The following is a 17,530-nucleotide window of genomic DNA, read 5'->3' as shown; positions in this document are numbered from 1 at the left end:
TTGTCACTTCTTGAATCCATCAGTCAATACGAGGGTCCACATATTATCTCAGATTCTGGGCATATTTGAAAAGCCACTGAAGTTGTTTGCATTCCTGACCCTGAGACAATGCTGAATTTATGCTTGAACTTAAAGGCAGGTTGGGGCTGGGGTAAGGGTATGGTGACCTGTTGAGAATGTAAGAGTTCATCTAGGCTTCTGAAGGGCAATTCCTGAAGAAATCATTTCTGTACTAACTGATACATTATGCTTAAAAGGAAGAAATTGTTTTTCTTGGTCAATCTAGAATAGATGTCTGAGAAATAGCAGGAAAAGCACTTGTTCCTGGTATGTGGGTCAGAAACAATAAAGCAATCACCTAAATAAGAACTCTTTTGTCCTTTGACATATCAAATGTCACTAGTTTATATTATGCACCCAAATTCCAATATCTAAAATCTTCAGAGGTTTAATACAGCTGTTTCTGCTGGTTCCCACTCGTGGTGACCTCTTTCCTTGTGCATGATGTAACTTTCAGTTATAAAATCATGTTCCTTGGAGCTTTGTCCTTTGAGGACTGGATTCTTTCTTCATTCCTCCAGAAAGGATGTTCATTTTTTAATTAAATCATGAGTCCCATCTAACTCTCACTATAACCAGTGAGAAAGAAGTGATCTTTCTAATCTTACAGATGAAGAATCTGAGGCTCAGAGATATTAAGTGACTTGGCCACACATCTAGTAAGTGTCAAAATTAAACCCAAGTATGTATGATCCTATAGGCCATAGTATTTATTTTCCACTTAAAAAAATAATTTCAGATTCACAAAATAATTTGTAATATATTCACTGTGAGATTACTTCACTTTGAAATGATTTCACTCTGAAATAATTTCAGACTTACCAAAAAAGCTGTAAAAGCAGTACAAAGACTTCTCTTTTACCTTCACTCTACTTTCCAAAGATGTTACCTCGGTAACATCCAAGGTAACCATGGTACAGTCATTAACACTGAAGTTAGTATTGATGTAGAAGGTGTAACTAGTTTGCAGAGTTATTCACATTTCACCAGTTGTCATAATAATTCTCCTTGTCTCCTGTGTCTCCTCCATCATGGAAGGCTCAGTCTTTGTCTTTTGTGACCTTGACACAACTGAAGAGGGTTGTATCTCTTCATCAGGCTACGGAGAGCTTTCCATAATAACAGCTATTATGTTGGGGAAATAAATTCTTTTGAGGAGTGGAAGGGGAATGGCCGCTCACATTCTGTTTGTTCTCCATAGCTTGGCTGACCTTGAAGCATTTATTAAAAACAGCGAGAATGGCTTGCTCAAGAAAGTCGAAAAAGGAGATTTCCAAGGACTGGTTGAGATTATGGGGCACCTGATGGCTCTTAAAGAACGACAGAGCAGCACCGATGAGATGTTTGAGCCTTTAAAGCAAACGATTGAATTGCTGAAGACCTATGGACAAGAATTGCCGGAAACAGTGTTTGAGCAGCTGGAGGTCAGTGCAAAGTTTATGTTTTCCTAATAAAGGAAATAGAGGGAAAGTTTGGGGATTTCCAAGTGAGATGAACACGGTGAAGTCAATGAAAAACAGGGCTTATGATAGCTCAAGATCCATGTTTTGGAAGTAAATGTGTATAATATGTACCACTGTCTTAACACTCACTAAATATGAAACACTGTAACACTGGAGAAATATGGGAAAACTGATGTGGATGAAGTGTGTGTGGTCTTTTTCCAGAGTTAGGGATGAGCCAAATTTTGATTCAGAGAGGGGGGAAGAAAAGGGGGTTTGAGGAATGTTATGATGATCTAAGAGGAAATGTGGGGCATACAAGAAAATAACCAGACACTGTTGGAAAATACAGAAGAGGGTGAGGCTTCCTGGGGCTTCCTGGGTGACTCAGGAGTAAAGGATCTGCCTGCAGTGCAGGAGATGCAGGTTCGCTCCCTGGCTCGGGAAGATCCCCTGGAGGAGGAAATGGCAACTCCCTCCCCCTCCAGTATTCTTGCCTGGGAAAGCCCGTGGAAAGAAGAGCCTAGCGGGCTGCAGTCCTGGGCTGCTGCAGTCCTGGGCTCGCAAAGAGGCGGACACGACCCGGCAACTAAACAACAACAACTAAGTTTACGGAGGAGAAGTCGAGAGCGAGGAGGATTGTGCTGGGTCAGAAGCAGGTGACCGTCGGGAGAGCGGGCAGCTGGGGAGCCCCGTCAGGGAAGGGGGCCGTTGTGGACGACGGCCAACAGTGCTACCGCGTTTGTGGGCCAGAGACTACGATGTCTGAACAGTCCAGCCTCGGGTCCGGTGTCGGGGGGAGCAGAGTGGGGTCTGACCACGCCGGGTCTCCTTGGCAGGAGCTGCCTGAGAAGTGGAACAACCTTAAAAAGACGGCGGTTACTGTGAGGCAGCAGGTGGCCCCCCTGCAGGCAAATGAAGTGACCCTCCTGCGCCAGCGGTGTGCGGCCTTCGAGGCGGAGCAGCAGGCCTTCTGGGCGCGATTCCGCAGAGAAGCGCCCTTCAGGTAGGGACCCAGGTCGCCACCACGGCCCCCTGTCCTGGAAACACAGCAGCATCTTACGTCACGGGTGACCGCCCCATGGAGCCTGTGTATTTTCCTAACAGAAGACCGGTTACTCTTCTTCCCTCCCGTTTAGGTCCGCTGGTTAGACCCGGTGCTCATGTTCACAGAGTCCTGTTGTGGCCCGTGTGGGATGAACAAAGGCTGTACAAATACTTAAAAAAATATATCTAGAAGCGTCTATGTCTCCAGGTCTATAAAGGGATTGTGTGTAGTAAAATTACTCATCTTTTACTAAACTGTTAGTATTCTAATTTCTCCCAGACTCCTACTATTCACTGAGGGAATTTGAAAATAATTTGGGGGGACTTACGTGGTGGTCCAGTGGTTAAGACTCCACACTTTCAGTGCAAGAGGGGTGGGTTCAATCCGTGGTCAGGGAATTAAGATCCCACATGCTGCACAGTGTGGCCAAAAAAAAAAAAAAAGAATTCAAAAATAATTTTGGAAGGCATTTCAGTAGCCTAACGGCAGGATTCAAGGTGACAGATTTACTTTAAGATGTCCTTTCTCTGCTTAGCAGTTAGTGCTCAGACTGCTCCCTGCTTGTGGTCAGGGATCTTTACATAAATAAAGAAGGTGTAGGGTGGACAACGCAACACCATTCACCATTCACATGGGCCCGCGTGCACACACACAGTCCTTCTTTCAGGGGCTCCCTCCCCTTGTAGGGAAGCCTATGGGGTCTGCTCCTGGTCTGCTGCTCAGGGTCAGACGCTCCAGCTAGGGGCCAGTTCTGGTGGCCCTGTGTCTACTGACAGGCCAGCTGAAGCAGACCCTCTCCCCTCAGTCCAGCTCCAGAGTTTGCTTTCTGTTTCCCCAGCTGGGCTTCCTGCTGCATCTCCTCTCTGTAGTTTTGTGTAGACATGCCTGGAAGTCTCCAGACTGAAACATGCTCTGTGTAAGGAACCAGGAAGCTTTTTATTTTCAGGTTACTTACAGAAATATGACCTTAGGCGATACATGCTAAAGTGACCAGTGAAGCAAGGAAAGAAAATCCCACAACTTTATCAGGAGTTAAGGCGACATAATGGTTAAGCACATGGACCCTGGATTTAGCAAGCCCTCTTAGCAAGCCCACTACTCACTTGCTGAGTCAGGGCAGTCACTTACTCCAGGGCTGTCACTCCGTGCTCTGTGTCCTCATCTGTAAAGTGGGGGTATTAATAGTATCTACCTCGGAAGGCTGTTGATAGGATTAAGCAACACATCTTGACAAGCTTTAGCACAGGACCCAGCACCCTGGTAACCAGCCATCTTGGTTTACCTGGCCCTGTTTTGGTTTTGGCACCAAAAGTCACACATCTAGGGAAGCCCCTCTGTGTCAGGCAGACTGAGACCCTTGGTCACCCCACCTGGCACACAGTTAGGGCCTAACTCTTTTTATTATTCATCATCAAACATATATGAAGCAGCTGGTCTCCAAAGCATCATACCTGGGGCTAGACAGAATGAGATGAGTATGTCAAGAGACAGGGAAAGGGACTTCTCTGGCGGTCCAGTGGTTAAGACTCCATGCTCCCAGTGCAGGGGGCATGGGTTTGATCCCTGGTCAGGGGACTAAGATCCCACATGCTTTGTGGCCAAAAAAATTTTTTTTAATTAAAAAAAATAAATAATGAAGTACAGAACTTGAAAAGTCTCATACAGATTTATTTTTAAAAAAGAAGACAAGAGAAAGGAAAAATGTATAAACTGTGTTTAGGATAAATGTACAACATAGCACTCTAAAGCATTAAAACCACCTGGGAGATTTTAAAACTTCCACTGTCCAGCCTCTCCTGCAGACCAACTAAATCAGACACTGGGGGTTAGACCGGGCATCAGTAGTTTTTAATGCTCCCTGGGTGACTCTGATGTGCAGCCAAGTTAGAGACAGCCACCCTAAGGGAAGAAACTGGGCCCCTTTTAAGCAATCACACCAGGGCGCATAACTCCAGATGACTCGGCATTCCTTTAGATTTACAGCAGTCCACAACCTTTTTGGCACCAGGGACCAATTTCTTGGAAGACAGTTTTCCGCAGACTGGAGCTGGGGAGAGTGGTTTCGGGGTGGTTCAAGCACATCACCTTTATTTCCAATTACTTTATTTGCACATTACTTTATTTCCAATCTAATGCCATCAGTGATCTGATAAGAGGTACTAGTCCCCAGTCCGGATGTTGGGGACCCCTGCTTTTAGAATAAGCACCTTGGGAGCTATGCCCTTGTTCCAAAGAAGCATCTATTGTGCAAAAACATTTGTGGAACTCCTTTGGGGACTCTTCCTTCCAATTCTGAAGCACATCCCTTTGACTCTCCTTTGGATGTGCAATTGAGCACAGGATCAAAGCTGGTAAGGCAGGCGGGCAATGAAGCTGGGTATTTCTGGGCAGTGCTGACGGTATCCACGCTAGGGCAACAGCCGTGAAGGTAATGACACTGATACCTTTACATCATCTGTCTCTTTTTAAAAAAATTTCAAAAAATGAATTCCAAATATCTGTGGTGAGATGTCTTTCCAAACAGGCTCCCAAGACTGCCTGAACAGAGCAGCACTCTTTTTGCTGCTGTGTTTCTGTGTGTCTGTCGGAAACCTTGATCTCCCCTTCCTAGTTATATCACACCTTGTGTATTGATCAGCTCTTTTTTTTTTTTTTAATGTGATAGCTGCTTTGGTTTTTCTCTCTTTGCATTTGTATCTATCTGCTGGCTATGAGGATATTACTACCCTTAACCGAGTCTTTCAAATTCACATTTTTTTTTAAATTGGAGGACAATTGTGTTACAATATTGTGTTGGCTTCTGCCATACAACGGCATGAATCAGCCCCAAGTACACATATGGCCACTTCCTCCTGAACCTTCCCCCACCCCCTACCCCATCCTACCTTCTAGGTTGTCACGGAGCACTGAGTTGAGCTCCCGGTGCTGTACAGCAGCTCCCCACTGGCTATCTATATTATACATGGTGATGTATGTACATCAGTGCTACTCTCTCAGGTCATCCCACCCTCTCCTTCCCCTGCTGTGTCCAAAGTCCGTTCTGTATGTCTGCCTCCCTCCTCCTGCCCTGCAAATAGGTTCATGAGTACCATTTTTCTAGATTCCGTATATATGTGTTAATATACAAAATTTGTTTTTCTCTTTCTGACTTCCCGTCACTCTGTATAACAGACTCTAGGTTTATCCACCTCACTAGAATTGATTCAAATACCTTCTTTTTTATGGCTCAGTAATATTCCATTATATATCTGTGTGTATATATGTGCCATGGTATCTTTATCCATTCATCTGCCGATGGACATCTAGGTGGCTTCCATGTCCTGGCTATTGTAAATGGTGCTGCTATGAATATTGGGATACATGTGTCTTTTTTAATTATGGTCATTTGTTTTTCTGGTATTGAGCTGCATAAGCTGCTTGTATACCAAATTCACATCTGTTAATTTAACATGCAGATGAATCTTGGCAAGAGACTTCTTTGAAAAGAACTGCTCACAGCAGTGCAGAAAGTCAAACATGACTGCAATCTTGATGTATTCCTCTTCTTGTCAAGAAGACTATCAAGACTAGAGCAGAATCATGGATTTATTACTGAGGGCAATCTTTGTGGGTGTCAACACATGGGTTTACTTCTTAAGTTTCGTGTGCACGAATGTATGTGTTTAAAGTGTTTTAGACGTTGTGTGTGGCAAATGAGTTCTGGTTCCTTTGCCTTCAGATCACTCACAAAATTCTAAAATGCATCTTGCTGAAGGCAGGTCTCGCTTCCTGATTAGATTACAGGAGAAATGTTGATCTTGTCTTTGGGAAGAAAAGGAAAGTGTGAGTCTTTATGGGTACAGGATGAAGTCAGGTCCCTAGGGGTGAAGTTCTTTCTCCATGTTTAAGTTGAGATTTTCTTCCTCCTTCTATTCTTAACTTGAAGCTATGTCAGCATATTCCTAGCTGAGCTCTCTCAGTAATCAGCTAGATCACTGTAGCCAGATTCAAGCACTTCTCACAACTCTTGAAATTGGAGACTCATTCTCCACGGTTGAGTGACAGGGATGCTCCAGGCTTCTAGCAGCTCTCTTGTTCAGGCTTCCTGGCTTTAAGAAATGGTACCGTGTCATCCAGTTGGCATACCCATATCAAGACCAGGATAATCCAGGTCTTGATAAAAGCATTTGGTCCCTCTGAGCTCCAGCTCATTGGAGGCCATCAGTGTTTCTAGCTGGCCAGTCCCCAGATTCTATGAATGGTGGGAAGGACTGTCTTGAAGACACTCTCCCATTGGGTGCTGCATGACAAGCAGCAAATCAAGGCTTTCCAGACAGTGTAGCAAATGTGCCTTCATCTTGCTCTTGAAGGGTCTCCTGTCCCTTCAAAAGCTGAAGGAAAGGGCAGTATTAATCATTGAATCTCTCAGGGATGTATCAGTATCCTCAGACACGTCATTAATTCAGTTTGACCCTGTTCTTGCAATTGATATGACTCACTCACATGGTTCAGGCTTCCATAGAGCAGAAGAGGTGTGTTCTCAGCATGAAGTCAGCAAAAAATGACATGTGCTAGGATATTCAGATAATATGGATTCCCTGATCTCAAGGACTGATAGACTCAGGGTCAGTTTCAAAAATGAGTAACTGAGGACTTCCCTGGTGGTTCAGTGCATAATACTCTGTGCTTCCAAGGCAGGGGATGCAGGTTCCATCCCTGGATGAGGAACTAGGATCCCACATGCTGGGAGGTGCAAGCAAAAAGAAATTAATAATCAGACATGTACATTGGGCCCAACTTTGATGCCCACTGGGGAGGCAGTTCACAAACCCCACAGAAGCTGGTGCTTCAGCCAATGGACAAAGGAGAATTAGCCATTTGGAAGAAGAGAAGTGGAAAGCAGTGGTATTCCAGGCAAGGGAAGCAGAACATGGAGAGAGACAGGGGGATGAAAACATAACACACAGCTGGAGGACTGCACATGTGTGTGAGTGGGATGCAGGATGCGGGAGGTGAGGAGCGAGAGGTCCAGATGACCAGGCTTAGACCATGAATGAGCACTGCGGAGTCCAGGCCTGGGAACAACATCATGTAGACACTACTCTTGTGACTGCAGAGAACCAAGTGGATCAAGGTAGACTCAAGGCAGGGGCTCCATGGTGATGGGGGGCAGAGTGATTGCAACAGCCCAGGTGAGAAGCAGGAGGCCTGAACTGAGGCCATTGCGGTGAGCATGGAGAGAGGAGGATGGATGTGAGGGACCCTCAGGAGGGAGAATCAGGAGGATTGAGTCAATTATGGGAGCTGGAAGAATCGTCACTCAGTTGTGTCCGACTCTTTGCAACCCCGTGGACTGTGACCCGTCAGGCTCTTCTGTCTATGGGATTCCCCAGGCAAGAATACTGGAGTGGGTAGCCATTCCCTTCTCCAGGGTTTCTTCCCAATGCAGGGATCAAACCTGGGTCTCTTGCATTGCAGATTCTTTTACTGTCTGATCCACCAGGGACAGATCCAGGCGTAATTCTCTGTCTTCTGTCCGGACCAGTAAGTGGAAGGGGGTATGTGTTGCTGCTCCTTAGATGGGACCATGGGATGGGAAAGGTCACCAGGTCAGAAGGAACAGGCTGAGTTACAATACCCTTAAGGTTTCAAGCACAGGTGTGTCACTGCTCCTTATATGTGCAGTTATGGGCCCGAGGTTGATGGTTTACCAGCTGCTCACGTCCCAAGAAATCATTTAAGTCACTTATTCCTCTTTCTGTCTGTGCCCACATCTAGGGCAGGCCCAAATCCTTTTTTCCAAGATCACACACATGAGCACCTTATTTCCATTTCTCTTAATTATAGCTTTGCTCATCCAGACTTTCTAGGCATTTCTCTTTTAGATTAAAATACTTGTGCATTATTATTTCAATTTCAAAGACTAACTACACCCTTTTCCCTCCTATTACTTTCTTGTTCTCACATTGTATTGTTCCCCCAGGCTTTGGAGAAGTGCTTCAAGTTTATTAGGTGCATTAATCAGGTCTGTGAATATCCTGACAGTTTGCACCAGAGCTTTGAAATGGGAAGCGGGCTATTTGCTCCCCTGTCTGGAGGTTCCTTTCACTACTTAGGTCAAATTAACTTTTATATGCGTTCAGCTATAGGGAATGAATGTCAGCAGATTCAAACCATAAACAAAAATTATGCCACAGGGCAAATGAAGTTTGGAATAGGTTTGACAAATGATCACCTCTTACAAATATTTGAGGATCCAATATTGATTCAAGGATGTTCGTAGGCACTGTGGAAAGAAACATTAGGAAGATCATTTATTATCTTCTGTGCCTACCCCCCAACACTCTGATAACTCCTGTCTTACCTACTATTTCTGAACAATACTCTGTTAATAAATTAAACAGAATGTGGGCTCTTAGAATCTGTCTGATATATACTAACACCAAGAAGCCAAGTTCACTTTCCACATTCACTCTAGTCAAGATAAAAGGTAGAACCAACACGTTCCAACAATTAGTCTTCGAAAGAATGTGCGGAAGGAACCTTCATGCTGGGTAACCTTTCCTGATGGCTCACTTGCCGTGAGGATGTTACCTTCCTTTCCTTCTAATTCTTTCTCCACTGCTCTCATAGAGGAGAAGGCTCCTTGCCTATACAGACAGAGGGTGCTCTTCAACTCTGAGAACTCCAGGCCCTTCTGAAGCCCTTGCTGGCTGGACAACAGTGAAGATACACAACGGTATTCAGTCTTAAGATGAAAATCCACCACCAGAGCATGCCAGCCAAAACTATTTAGATGGAACAAGTGGGAATCAAACATAGCAAGCATCAAAGTTAATCTGACACTAATTTAATGGTATGCATAACTGTTATTGTGTTGCATGGCAATTAGGCTTAAGTGGTGAGCAGTTCAGGTAAATGACTTTAATTAGGATTACTTTCCATCCGTCAAGTCAAATATTTCCAGAGACAATTGAGAGAAGAGGCAGTTCAAGGAAAGTTTCTTGCATGTCATCATCTTCCCACCAAACAACACACACACAAACACTCACACACACACACACACACACACTCACACACACACACATGATTGCAAGAAATGGCCAATTCTCTAGTCATTCCTTTTCCCTCTCAACTTCTTTATATTGGACTCCACAATTCCTTATTCTAATTTTAGAGAAAGATGGTGTTCACACTTAAGTCATGGTATCCCCAATATCTGGGGCTTCTCAGGTGGCACTAGTAGTAAAGAACCTGCCTGCTAATGCAGGTGACGTAAGAGATGCAGTTTCGATCCCTGGGTTGGGAAGATCCCCTGGAGGAGGGCATGGCAACCCACTCCAGTATTCTTGCCTGGAGAATCCCATGGACCGAGGAGCCTGGCTGGCTACAGTCCATGGGGTTGTGTGGAGTAAGGCACAACTGAAGTGTCTTAGCATGCACATATGCATCCCCAATATCTAGCTACCACTTAAGCACACAGAAACAGGAAGACCTGAGACTGGTGATGGGAAGAAAGGATACAGGGAGGCTAGGGAAGGAAAACCAGAGGCTCCTTGAAGGTTGTTCTGGGTGCTCCTGACCCACATGGGAACCTGTGAATGAGCAGTTCTTACATCAAAGAAGAGGTTCTGCCAGGAATGTGGGTTGAAGGGGCCAGAACATAAAGGGGGTTCATGGGGTGAGGACCAGGAGCAGCAGTGGGAGTCCTGAACATGGGGAGAAGAGGAGGAGGAAAGATGAACTTGAACTGTAAAGTTTGATGTAGCCTTTATAGGAGTCAAGTGCAGAGCCAGAGGCCACTGCAGGACACAAGCGGAGATGAGGCCACTTGAAGGAGGAACTTGAGAGACGTGGGGCCTGATGGGAAGCACACAGTTCGGGAAAGCCATGCAGCGCAGGCCTGTGGTCAGGACTTTGTGCTCCTGCTTCAGGGTCCCTCTCAGTGGTTCTCCCACCCAGAGGCACTGCTTCCTGAAGGTGATGCAGGCCGTTAGCGTGAACCTCACCACAGAGAAGGAAGCCAGCCCGGGGAATATGAAAAATGCTGGTACCTGCTATTTACAATAGCCAGGACGTGGAAGCAACCTAGACGTCCATCAACAGATGAATGGATAAAGAAGCTATGGTACATATAAGTGTTAGTTGCTCAGTCATGTCTGACTCTTTGTGAACCCACGGACTGTAGCCTGCCAGGCTCTTCTATCCATGGAATTCTCCAGGCAAGAATACTGGAGTGGGTAGCCGTTCCCTTCTCCAGGGGATCTTCCTGACCCAGGGATCAAACCCATGCCTCTTGTGTCTCCTGCTTTGCAGGCAGATTCTTTACCACCTTAACCCCCAGGGAAGCCCCAATGGAATATTACTCAGCCATAAAAAGGAATGCATTTGAGTCAGTTCTGGTGAGGTCAATGAACCTAGAGCCTGTTATACAAAGTGGAATAAGTCAGAAAGAGAAAAACAAATATTGTATATTAACGCATATATATGGAATCTAGGAAAATGGTACTGATGAACCTATTTGCAAGGCAGGAATAGAGACCCAGACATAGAGAATAGATTGATGGACACAGCCGGGAAGGAGAGGGTGGGATGAATTGAGGGAGTAGCATTGAAATACATACATTAACTGTGTGTAAAACAGATACCTCCTGGTGTGACCTTTGCCTTCACAGCCTCTGCAGTAACAGGACAATGCTCTTTTGTGTCAAGTGGGCTGGACACCAACAAGTGAAACAGAGTCTAAAGGGGGCTCAACCAAAGGGTTATTCCCCCACTGGACCTGGGGAGGTGAGGAGTATTTTTATTATCCTCTCGGATGTAGAGGGCTTCTCTGATGGTTCAGTGGGTAAAGAATCCGCCTGCAGTACAGGAGACACGGAGATGCAGGTTCAGTCCCTGATTCCCTGGAGTAGGAAAGGGCAACCCACTCTAGTATTCTTGCATGAAAAATCCCATGGACAGAGGAGCCTGGTGGGCTACAGTCCAAAGCGTTGCAGAGGCTTGGACATGACTGAGCGCACATGGATGTAGAACACATCCAGACAGGATGTTCCTCTCGCGTCCTCCTTCCTCCTGCTGGTTATGCTCATCCCACTCCTACCTACCCTAACTATCTTGCCTTCGCAAGCTTTGCTGAAAGTCCCTGCTCTTTGCTAAAACACTGAGGATTTAAAGGTTCGAGCTGCCGTGGCTCTGGTGATTGTAGGAGATGGTCCCTGAGTTCTCCACTGATAAAGGAGAAACATTGTCTTGTCTTGCAGGTTTGATAGCACTGGCCCTCATCAGACGTTGGATGCCTGGCACCTGGAGACCCAGCAGATGGAGTCCACCATGGCCTCCATTTCCGCGTCCGCCAGCTTGTTTGAAGTCACCGTCCCTGACTATAAGCAGCTGCGGCAGTGCAGGAAGGAGGCGTGCCGGCTGAAGGAGCTCTGGGACACGATTGGGATGGTGACCTCCAGCATCCATGCCTGGGAGACCACCAGGTGGAAGGATATCGACGTGGAGGCCATGGACTTGGAGTGCAAAAGGTTTGCCAGGAACATCCGGAACCTCGACAAGGAGGTCAGGAATTGGGAGGCCTTCACAGGCCTGGAGAGCACTGTGCTGGACACCCTGACCTCCCTGAGGGCTGTGGCCGAGCTGCAGAACCCGGCCATCCGGGAGCGGCACTGGAGGCAGCTGATGCAGGCCACAGGCGTGACCTTCACCATGGATGAGGGCACCACCCTGGCCCACCTCCTGCAGCTGCAGCTGCACCGCTTTGAGGACGAGGTCCGGGGCATTGTGGACAGAGCTGTGAAAGAGCTGAGCATGGAGAAGGTGCTGAAGGAGCTGCAGACCACCTGGGCTGGCATGGAATTCCGGTACGAGCCCCACCCACGGACCTGTGTGCCCCTGCTGCAGTCCGACGAGGACCTCATTGAGGTTCTGGAGGATAACCAGGTCCAGCTTCAGAACCTGATGGTGTCCAAGCACGTTGCCTTCTTCCTGGAGGACGTGTCGGGCTGGCAGAAGAAGCTGTCCACCGCCGATGCCGTCATCTCCATCTGGTATGACGTGCAGCGCACATGGTCTCACCTAGAAAGCATATTCATCGGATCTGAAGATATCCGGGCTCAGCTGCCCCAGGTACCTGCTACAGAAACCCTGCTCCCTCTGTTCCCAACTCCCAGTCAAGGGACAGTCCCCCAGCCCCTGCATACTCTACACCATTCCTTATCTGCCTCCCTGCCTTGGCTTCACCCAGGGGTATCTCCGACAATCATAGACCTTTCAAAACACCAAAAGCCAGGCATAGGAAAAGAGAGAAGGTAAAACGCCTGCCAGTCAGCTTGTTCTTGGGCTTCCCTGGTGGCTCAGTGGTAAAGAACCCACCAGCCAAAGCAGGAGTCCCAGGAGACCTGGGTTCAATCCCTGGGTTGGGAAGATCCCCTGGAGGAGGAAATAGCAACCCACTCCAGTATTTTCACCTGGGAAATCCCATGGACAGAGGAGACTGGTGGGCTACAGTCCATGGGGTCTCAGAGTGGGACTCGACTTAGCAACTAAACAACAGCAAACAGTTTGTTCTTAGATGGGTAGGAAAAAGAAAGGAGAACCTGGTTTAAAAAACAAAAGAAGTGTACCAGAGAAAGGAGGTCAGAAACAGGAGCTGCTCTTGTGTTGCTCTACACGTAATGACAGTGCGGGTACCGACTGGGAAGCCAGTGTCATTTCCAGGCAAGCTGAGTTCCTTCCCTGCAACGAGCTATTCTGCAAACCTCCGGCCTGTGCCAGCAGGCTCAAACACTAGTCTTCAGCTAAGTGCTAAATGAGGAATTTCTCTAAGATATGCATTCTTCTCATTACTACCGTTCTAATTTGTTCGTCCCTTCTAATTGTCCTAATTAATGTACCCCCTCTCTCAGTGGACTCTAATCCATTTAAAAAAAGATTTTTGCAAACTTATCCCATATCCCACTCCAGTATTCTGGCCTGGAAAATTCCATAGAGAGGAGCCTGATGGGCTACAGTCCATGGGGTCGCAAAGAGTCAGACACGACTAAGCGAATAACACTTCCGTATCCCTCAGCACAGTGAGTTCTTTGCTTGCAAATTAGTTTGATTCCAAAATGTCACATGTTATCCAGACCTTGTTTCAGAGTTAAAGCACATTCTATCAAATCATTTTTCCACCTCATCCCACAAAAACACATTTAGTATAATGATGCAGATTAAAGTTTGTACATTTGCAATGAAAAATAACAGAAAATAATTCCACTAAAGCTACTGTCATGAAACTAAATCAAATAAGCCAGATTTTATTCGTCTCCAATGCTAATTGATTGAAGAAGGGCAGGTTTGATGAGAAGCGGGGGAGAATGTAGGTGGAGACTTTTGCAGACATTTTTAAAAGAGGCACCTGAGAATTTACAATAAAAAATAATAATTCATATCATTAACTCCTCAGGTTTATGTGTAAAATGTGTAAATATATTTGTCTCCTTTGTAGTGACAATATGGTAACAAAGACAACTCTGAAATACGACAAATCAGTCATCATGTTACACCCTAACTAGTAAATATTTTCATTCACTATGAATATTTTCCACCTTTTGTTCACATATATACATGTTTTTACACAATTGCTCTCAGGGTAATTACAATTTTCCAGTCAGTTCTTTGCATTTCAAACATTTATGTCAGATATTTCTGATGCGTGTGCATGCTCAGTCCCTCAGTAATGTTCTGACTGTTTGTGACCCTATTGACTGTAGCCCGCCAGGTTGCTTTGTCCATGGGGTTCTCTAGGCAAGAGTACAGGAGTGGATTGCCATTTCCTACTCCAGGGAATGTTCTTGAACCAGGGATTGAATCTGTGTCTCTTATGTCAATTGCGTTGGCAGATAGATTCTTTACCAGGAGTCACCTGGGAAGCCCCTTATTTCTGATCCTTCCTTTCTATTTATTTATCTTATTTTTGGCTGTGCTGCGCCTTCACTGCTTTGCTTGTGCTTCGTCTAGTTGTGGTGCACAGGTTTCTCACTGTGGCGGCTTCCCTGGTTGCACAGTATGGGCTCTAGGCATTTGGGCTCACAGGCTTGGTTGCCCCGAGGCACGTGGAATCTTCCTGGACCAGGGTTGAAACCCGTGTCCCCTGCATTGGCAGACAGACTCCTATCCCACTGTACCACCAGGGAAATCTTCTGATGATTCTATAATCTTAATAATTTTTCATTTTTAACTGGTGAAAGATACCTCACTTAAGGAATCGTAATTTAAGTCTTGATAGGAGAGAGGCATGGGTCACAAAGGTCCCAGTAGACTAGGGCCAGCAGCCCAGGCTTGAGTCCCTCTCAAGGACCTTAGGGAAGTTACTTGAACTCTCAGTGCCCTGGTTTTCTCATCTGTAAATTGAGACTAAGCCCGGTCCCTACATCCAGAAATTCATTAAAGCTGAATGTTCAGCACATACCATTATGATTGTTGTTATGTAATCGTAACCACACAAGCTCTCACCAGGTACCAGGTGTTGGGCTGAGGTGCTTTGCATTTAGTATTGTCTCAGTCATTTCAACAACACTGTGAGAGTGTGTGTATTTGGGGAAAATGATAATATTTAATTACTTTTGACATCATGGGCTTTCCCAGTGACTCAGATGGTAAAGTGTCCACCTGCCAATGCAGGAGACGTGAGTTTGATCCCTGAGTCAAGAAGATCCCCTGGAGAAGGGAATGGCTACCCACGCCAGTATTCTTGCCTGGAGGATGCCCTGGACATAGAGACCTGGCAGGCCACAGTCCTTGGGGTCACAGAGATTTGGACAAGACTGAGCAACTGACACTTTCACTTTCATTTTGACATCATAATAGCACCTTTGCTGCCGAAATGCTTACTTTGGTTATAGAAACTTTTGCTTGGGCCCAGAAAGCACATAGGATCCACCATCTGCCTGACTTAGGAATTATGTAGTTTATGCTAGCAGTTCTCAAAGTGTGGTCTGAGGGGTCCCTGAGACCTTTCCAGGGGATCCTCAAGGTCAAAACTATCTTAATAATAGTACTAAAATGGCATTTGCTGTTTTCACTCGTTCTTCTATTAGCACACAGTGGAATTTTCCAGAGGCTACATGTTGTGATATCACAATACACTGGTTGCAGAAGCAGGGAAGAGAATCTGTCCATCTTCTAAGTCAGGCATTAAAGAGATTTGGCAAAAAAAAAAAAAAAAAAAAAAGTGCAGTGATGCCACTTTTTCCTCTAAGTTATATTATTTTGGAAAATATACTTATTTTGAATTAAAATATGTGTTATATTAACATAATATGCTTATTACTGTAATTTTAAATGAATTGACAAATATTTTTTTAACATTTCTCAACTTTAGCTTCTAATGTAGAATATGCATTGATAGATATAATATTACCGCATAAATGAAAGCTCTTTGCACTCCCCAGTAAGTTTTACAAACATAAAGGGGTTTTAAGATCAAAATGTGTGAGAACCACTGATTCAAGCTAAAGGTATTTCCTCCTTTGGGCCTAATCTCTGTGTTATACAACCTAGGAGCAGTTTTCAAAAGCAGGCTTGGTACATGAGGGTAGCTTCTTGGAGTTGAAAGGAGTGGGGGTTAATTTTTTCCACACTTTAATTTGCAGGATTCTAAAAGATTTGAAGGCATCGACATAGACTTTAAAGAGTTAGCTTATGATGCTCGGAAAACTCCGAACGTAGTGGAAGCCACCAACAAGCCAGGTCTTTACGAAAGGCTGGAAGATATTCAGAGCAGGTGACGGCCGGTGTGCAGCTGCCTTTGTAATGGAGAGGCTTTGTCTCTGTTTGTCTCTCAGGTCCTTACCTTAGTTAACTGCCCGAGTGAGAGAGTAAGCGTGTGTGTCTGGTCGGGTACCTTGATTTGCCTGTGTGCTTGGGTAATATGGGATATTGTTAGAGATGTTTATTCTGATTGAAATGTACTAGTAGGGGTATATGCACATGCCCACGGATGTTCCATGTATACATCACTCCTGAGGGTAATCCACAAGTCACACTCGTTTGCATTTAGGTAACAGCCACATGCCTCTGGATCCTGATAAACCTAACGAGGAAATTCTCTGTGCCCTCAGGCTGTGCCTGTGTGAGAAGGCCCTGGCGGAGTACCTGGACACCAAAAGGCTTGCCTTCCCCAGGTTTTACTTCCTCTCCTCTTCTGATCTTCTAGATATTCTTTCCAATGGCACAGCCCCTCAACAGGTAAGCGGGGAAGTGCTTGTAGAAAGTCAGAAGGATTGAGATGCTCCAGCAGGAGAGTTTCAAGTTCCCCATTATGCCCATTAAGCAATGTATCCATTTGACCTATGTTGCCATCAGCACGGTCCCTAAGCTCATCTCTGGCTACCCGCTTTTTTTTTTTTTTTCCCTTAAACCTTTCTAGGTAGCCCAGTTTATTTCCAGTTGGATCTCTGTAGAGATCAAAATTTAAATTAAATTTTTGAAAATTTCTATATGCTTGGATGCTTGCTTTATCGTTCTCTAACACATGATGAGGTGTTTGTTCCCTTTCTGAAAACTGGGGCTTTCACTATCTTGGAAACATTTTCTTTCAGTATACTTTTGCATAATATTTCTTTTTTTTCTTAGTTTTTTTTTTTTTTAATATGAACCATTTTTAAAGTCTTTATTGAATTTGTTATGATATCGCCTCTGTTTTACATTTTGGTTTCTTGGCCATGAGGCATGTGGGATCTCAGCTCCCTGACCAGGGGTTGAACCCACACCACCTGCATTGGAAGGCAAAGTCTTAACCACTGGACTGCCTGAGAAGTCTCTACATGGTATTTCTATTCCGGTTATGTGGATAATTTTTTCCCTCTGAGTCATCATATTTCCGTAGGTTGAGATTATTATCTTCATCTATTCATACATTTTTGTACATACTTATACACTTCTTTCTCTCTCAGTCCTCTTCCTTGGCATTCTTCCATGTCCCTCAGATTTATCCATGTCCCTCAGATTT

At 45.3% G+C, this 17,530-nt stretch overlaps 1 protein-coding gene across 1 annotated transcript in view; it reads left to right on the top strand.

Moving 5' to 3' along the window:
- DNAH9 (dynein axonemal heavy chain 9) overlaps positions 1 to 17,530 on the top strand; it is a 288,583-nt gene that overhangs the window by 67,523 nt on the left and 203,530 nt on the right. Inside the window, exons 18-22 of the mRNA XM_055576493.1 lie at positions 1,262 to 1,484; positions 2,342 to 2,508; positions 11,793 to 12,663; positions 16,173 to 16,303; positions 16,641 to 16,767. Coding sequence (XP_055432468.1) covers positions 1,262 to 1,484; positions 2,342 to 2,508; positions 11,793 to 12,663; positions 16,173 to 16,303; positions 16,641 to 16,767 — 1,519 coding nt within the window. The remainder of the gene's footprint in view (positions 1 to 1,261; positions 1,485 to 2,341; positions 2,509 to 11,792; positions 12,664 to 16,172; positions 16,304 to 16,640; positions 16,768 to 17,530) is intronic.

This window comes from Bubalus kerabau, chromosome 4 (genome assembly GCF_029407905.1).
Source record: "Bubalus kerabau isolate K-KA32 ecotype Philippines breed swamp buffalo chromosome 4, PCC_UOA_SB_1v2, whole genome shotgun sequence".
Taxonomy (NCBI): domain Eukaryota; kingdom Metazoa; phylum Chordata; class Mammalia; order Artiodactyla; family Bovidae; genus Bubalus; species Bubalus kerabau.
This window is presented reverse-complemented; position numbering and strand designations above follow the sequence as displayed.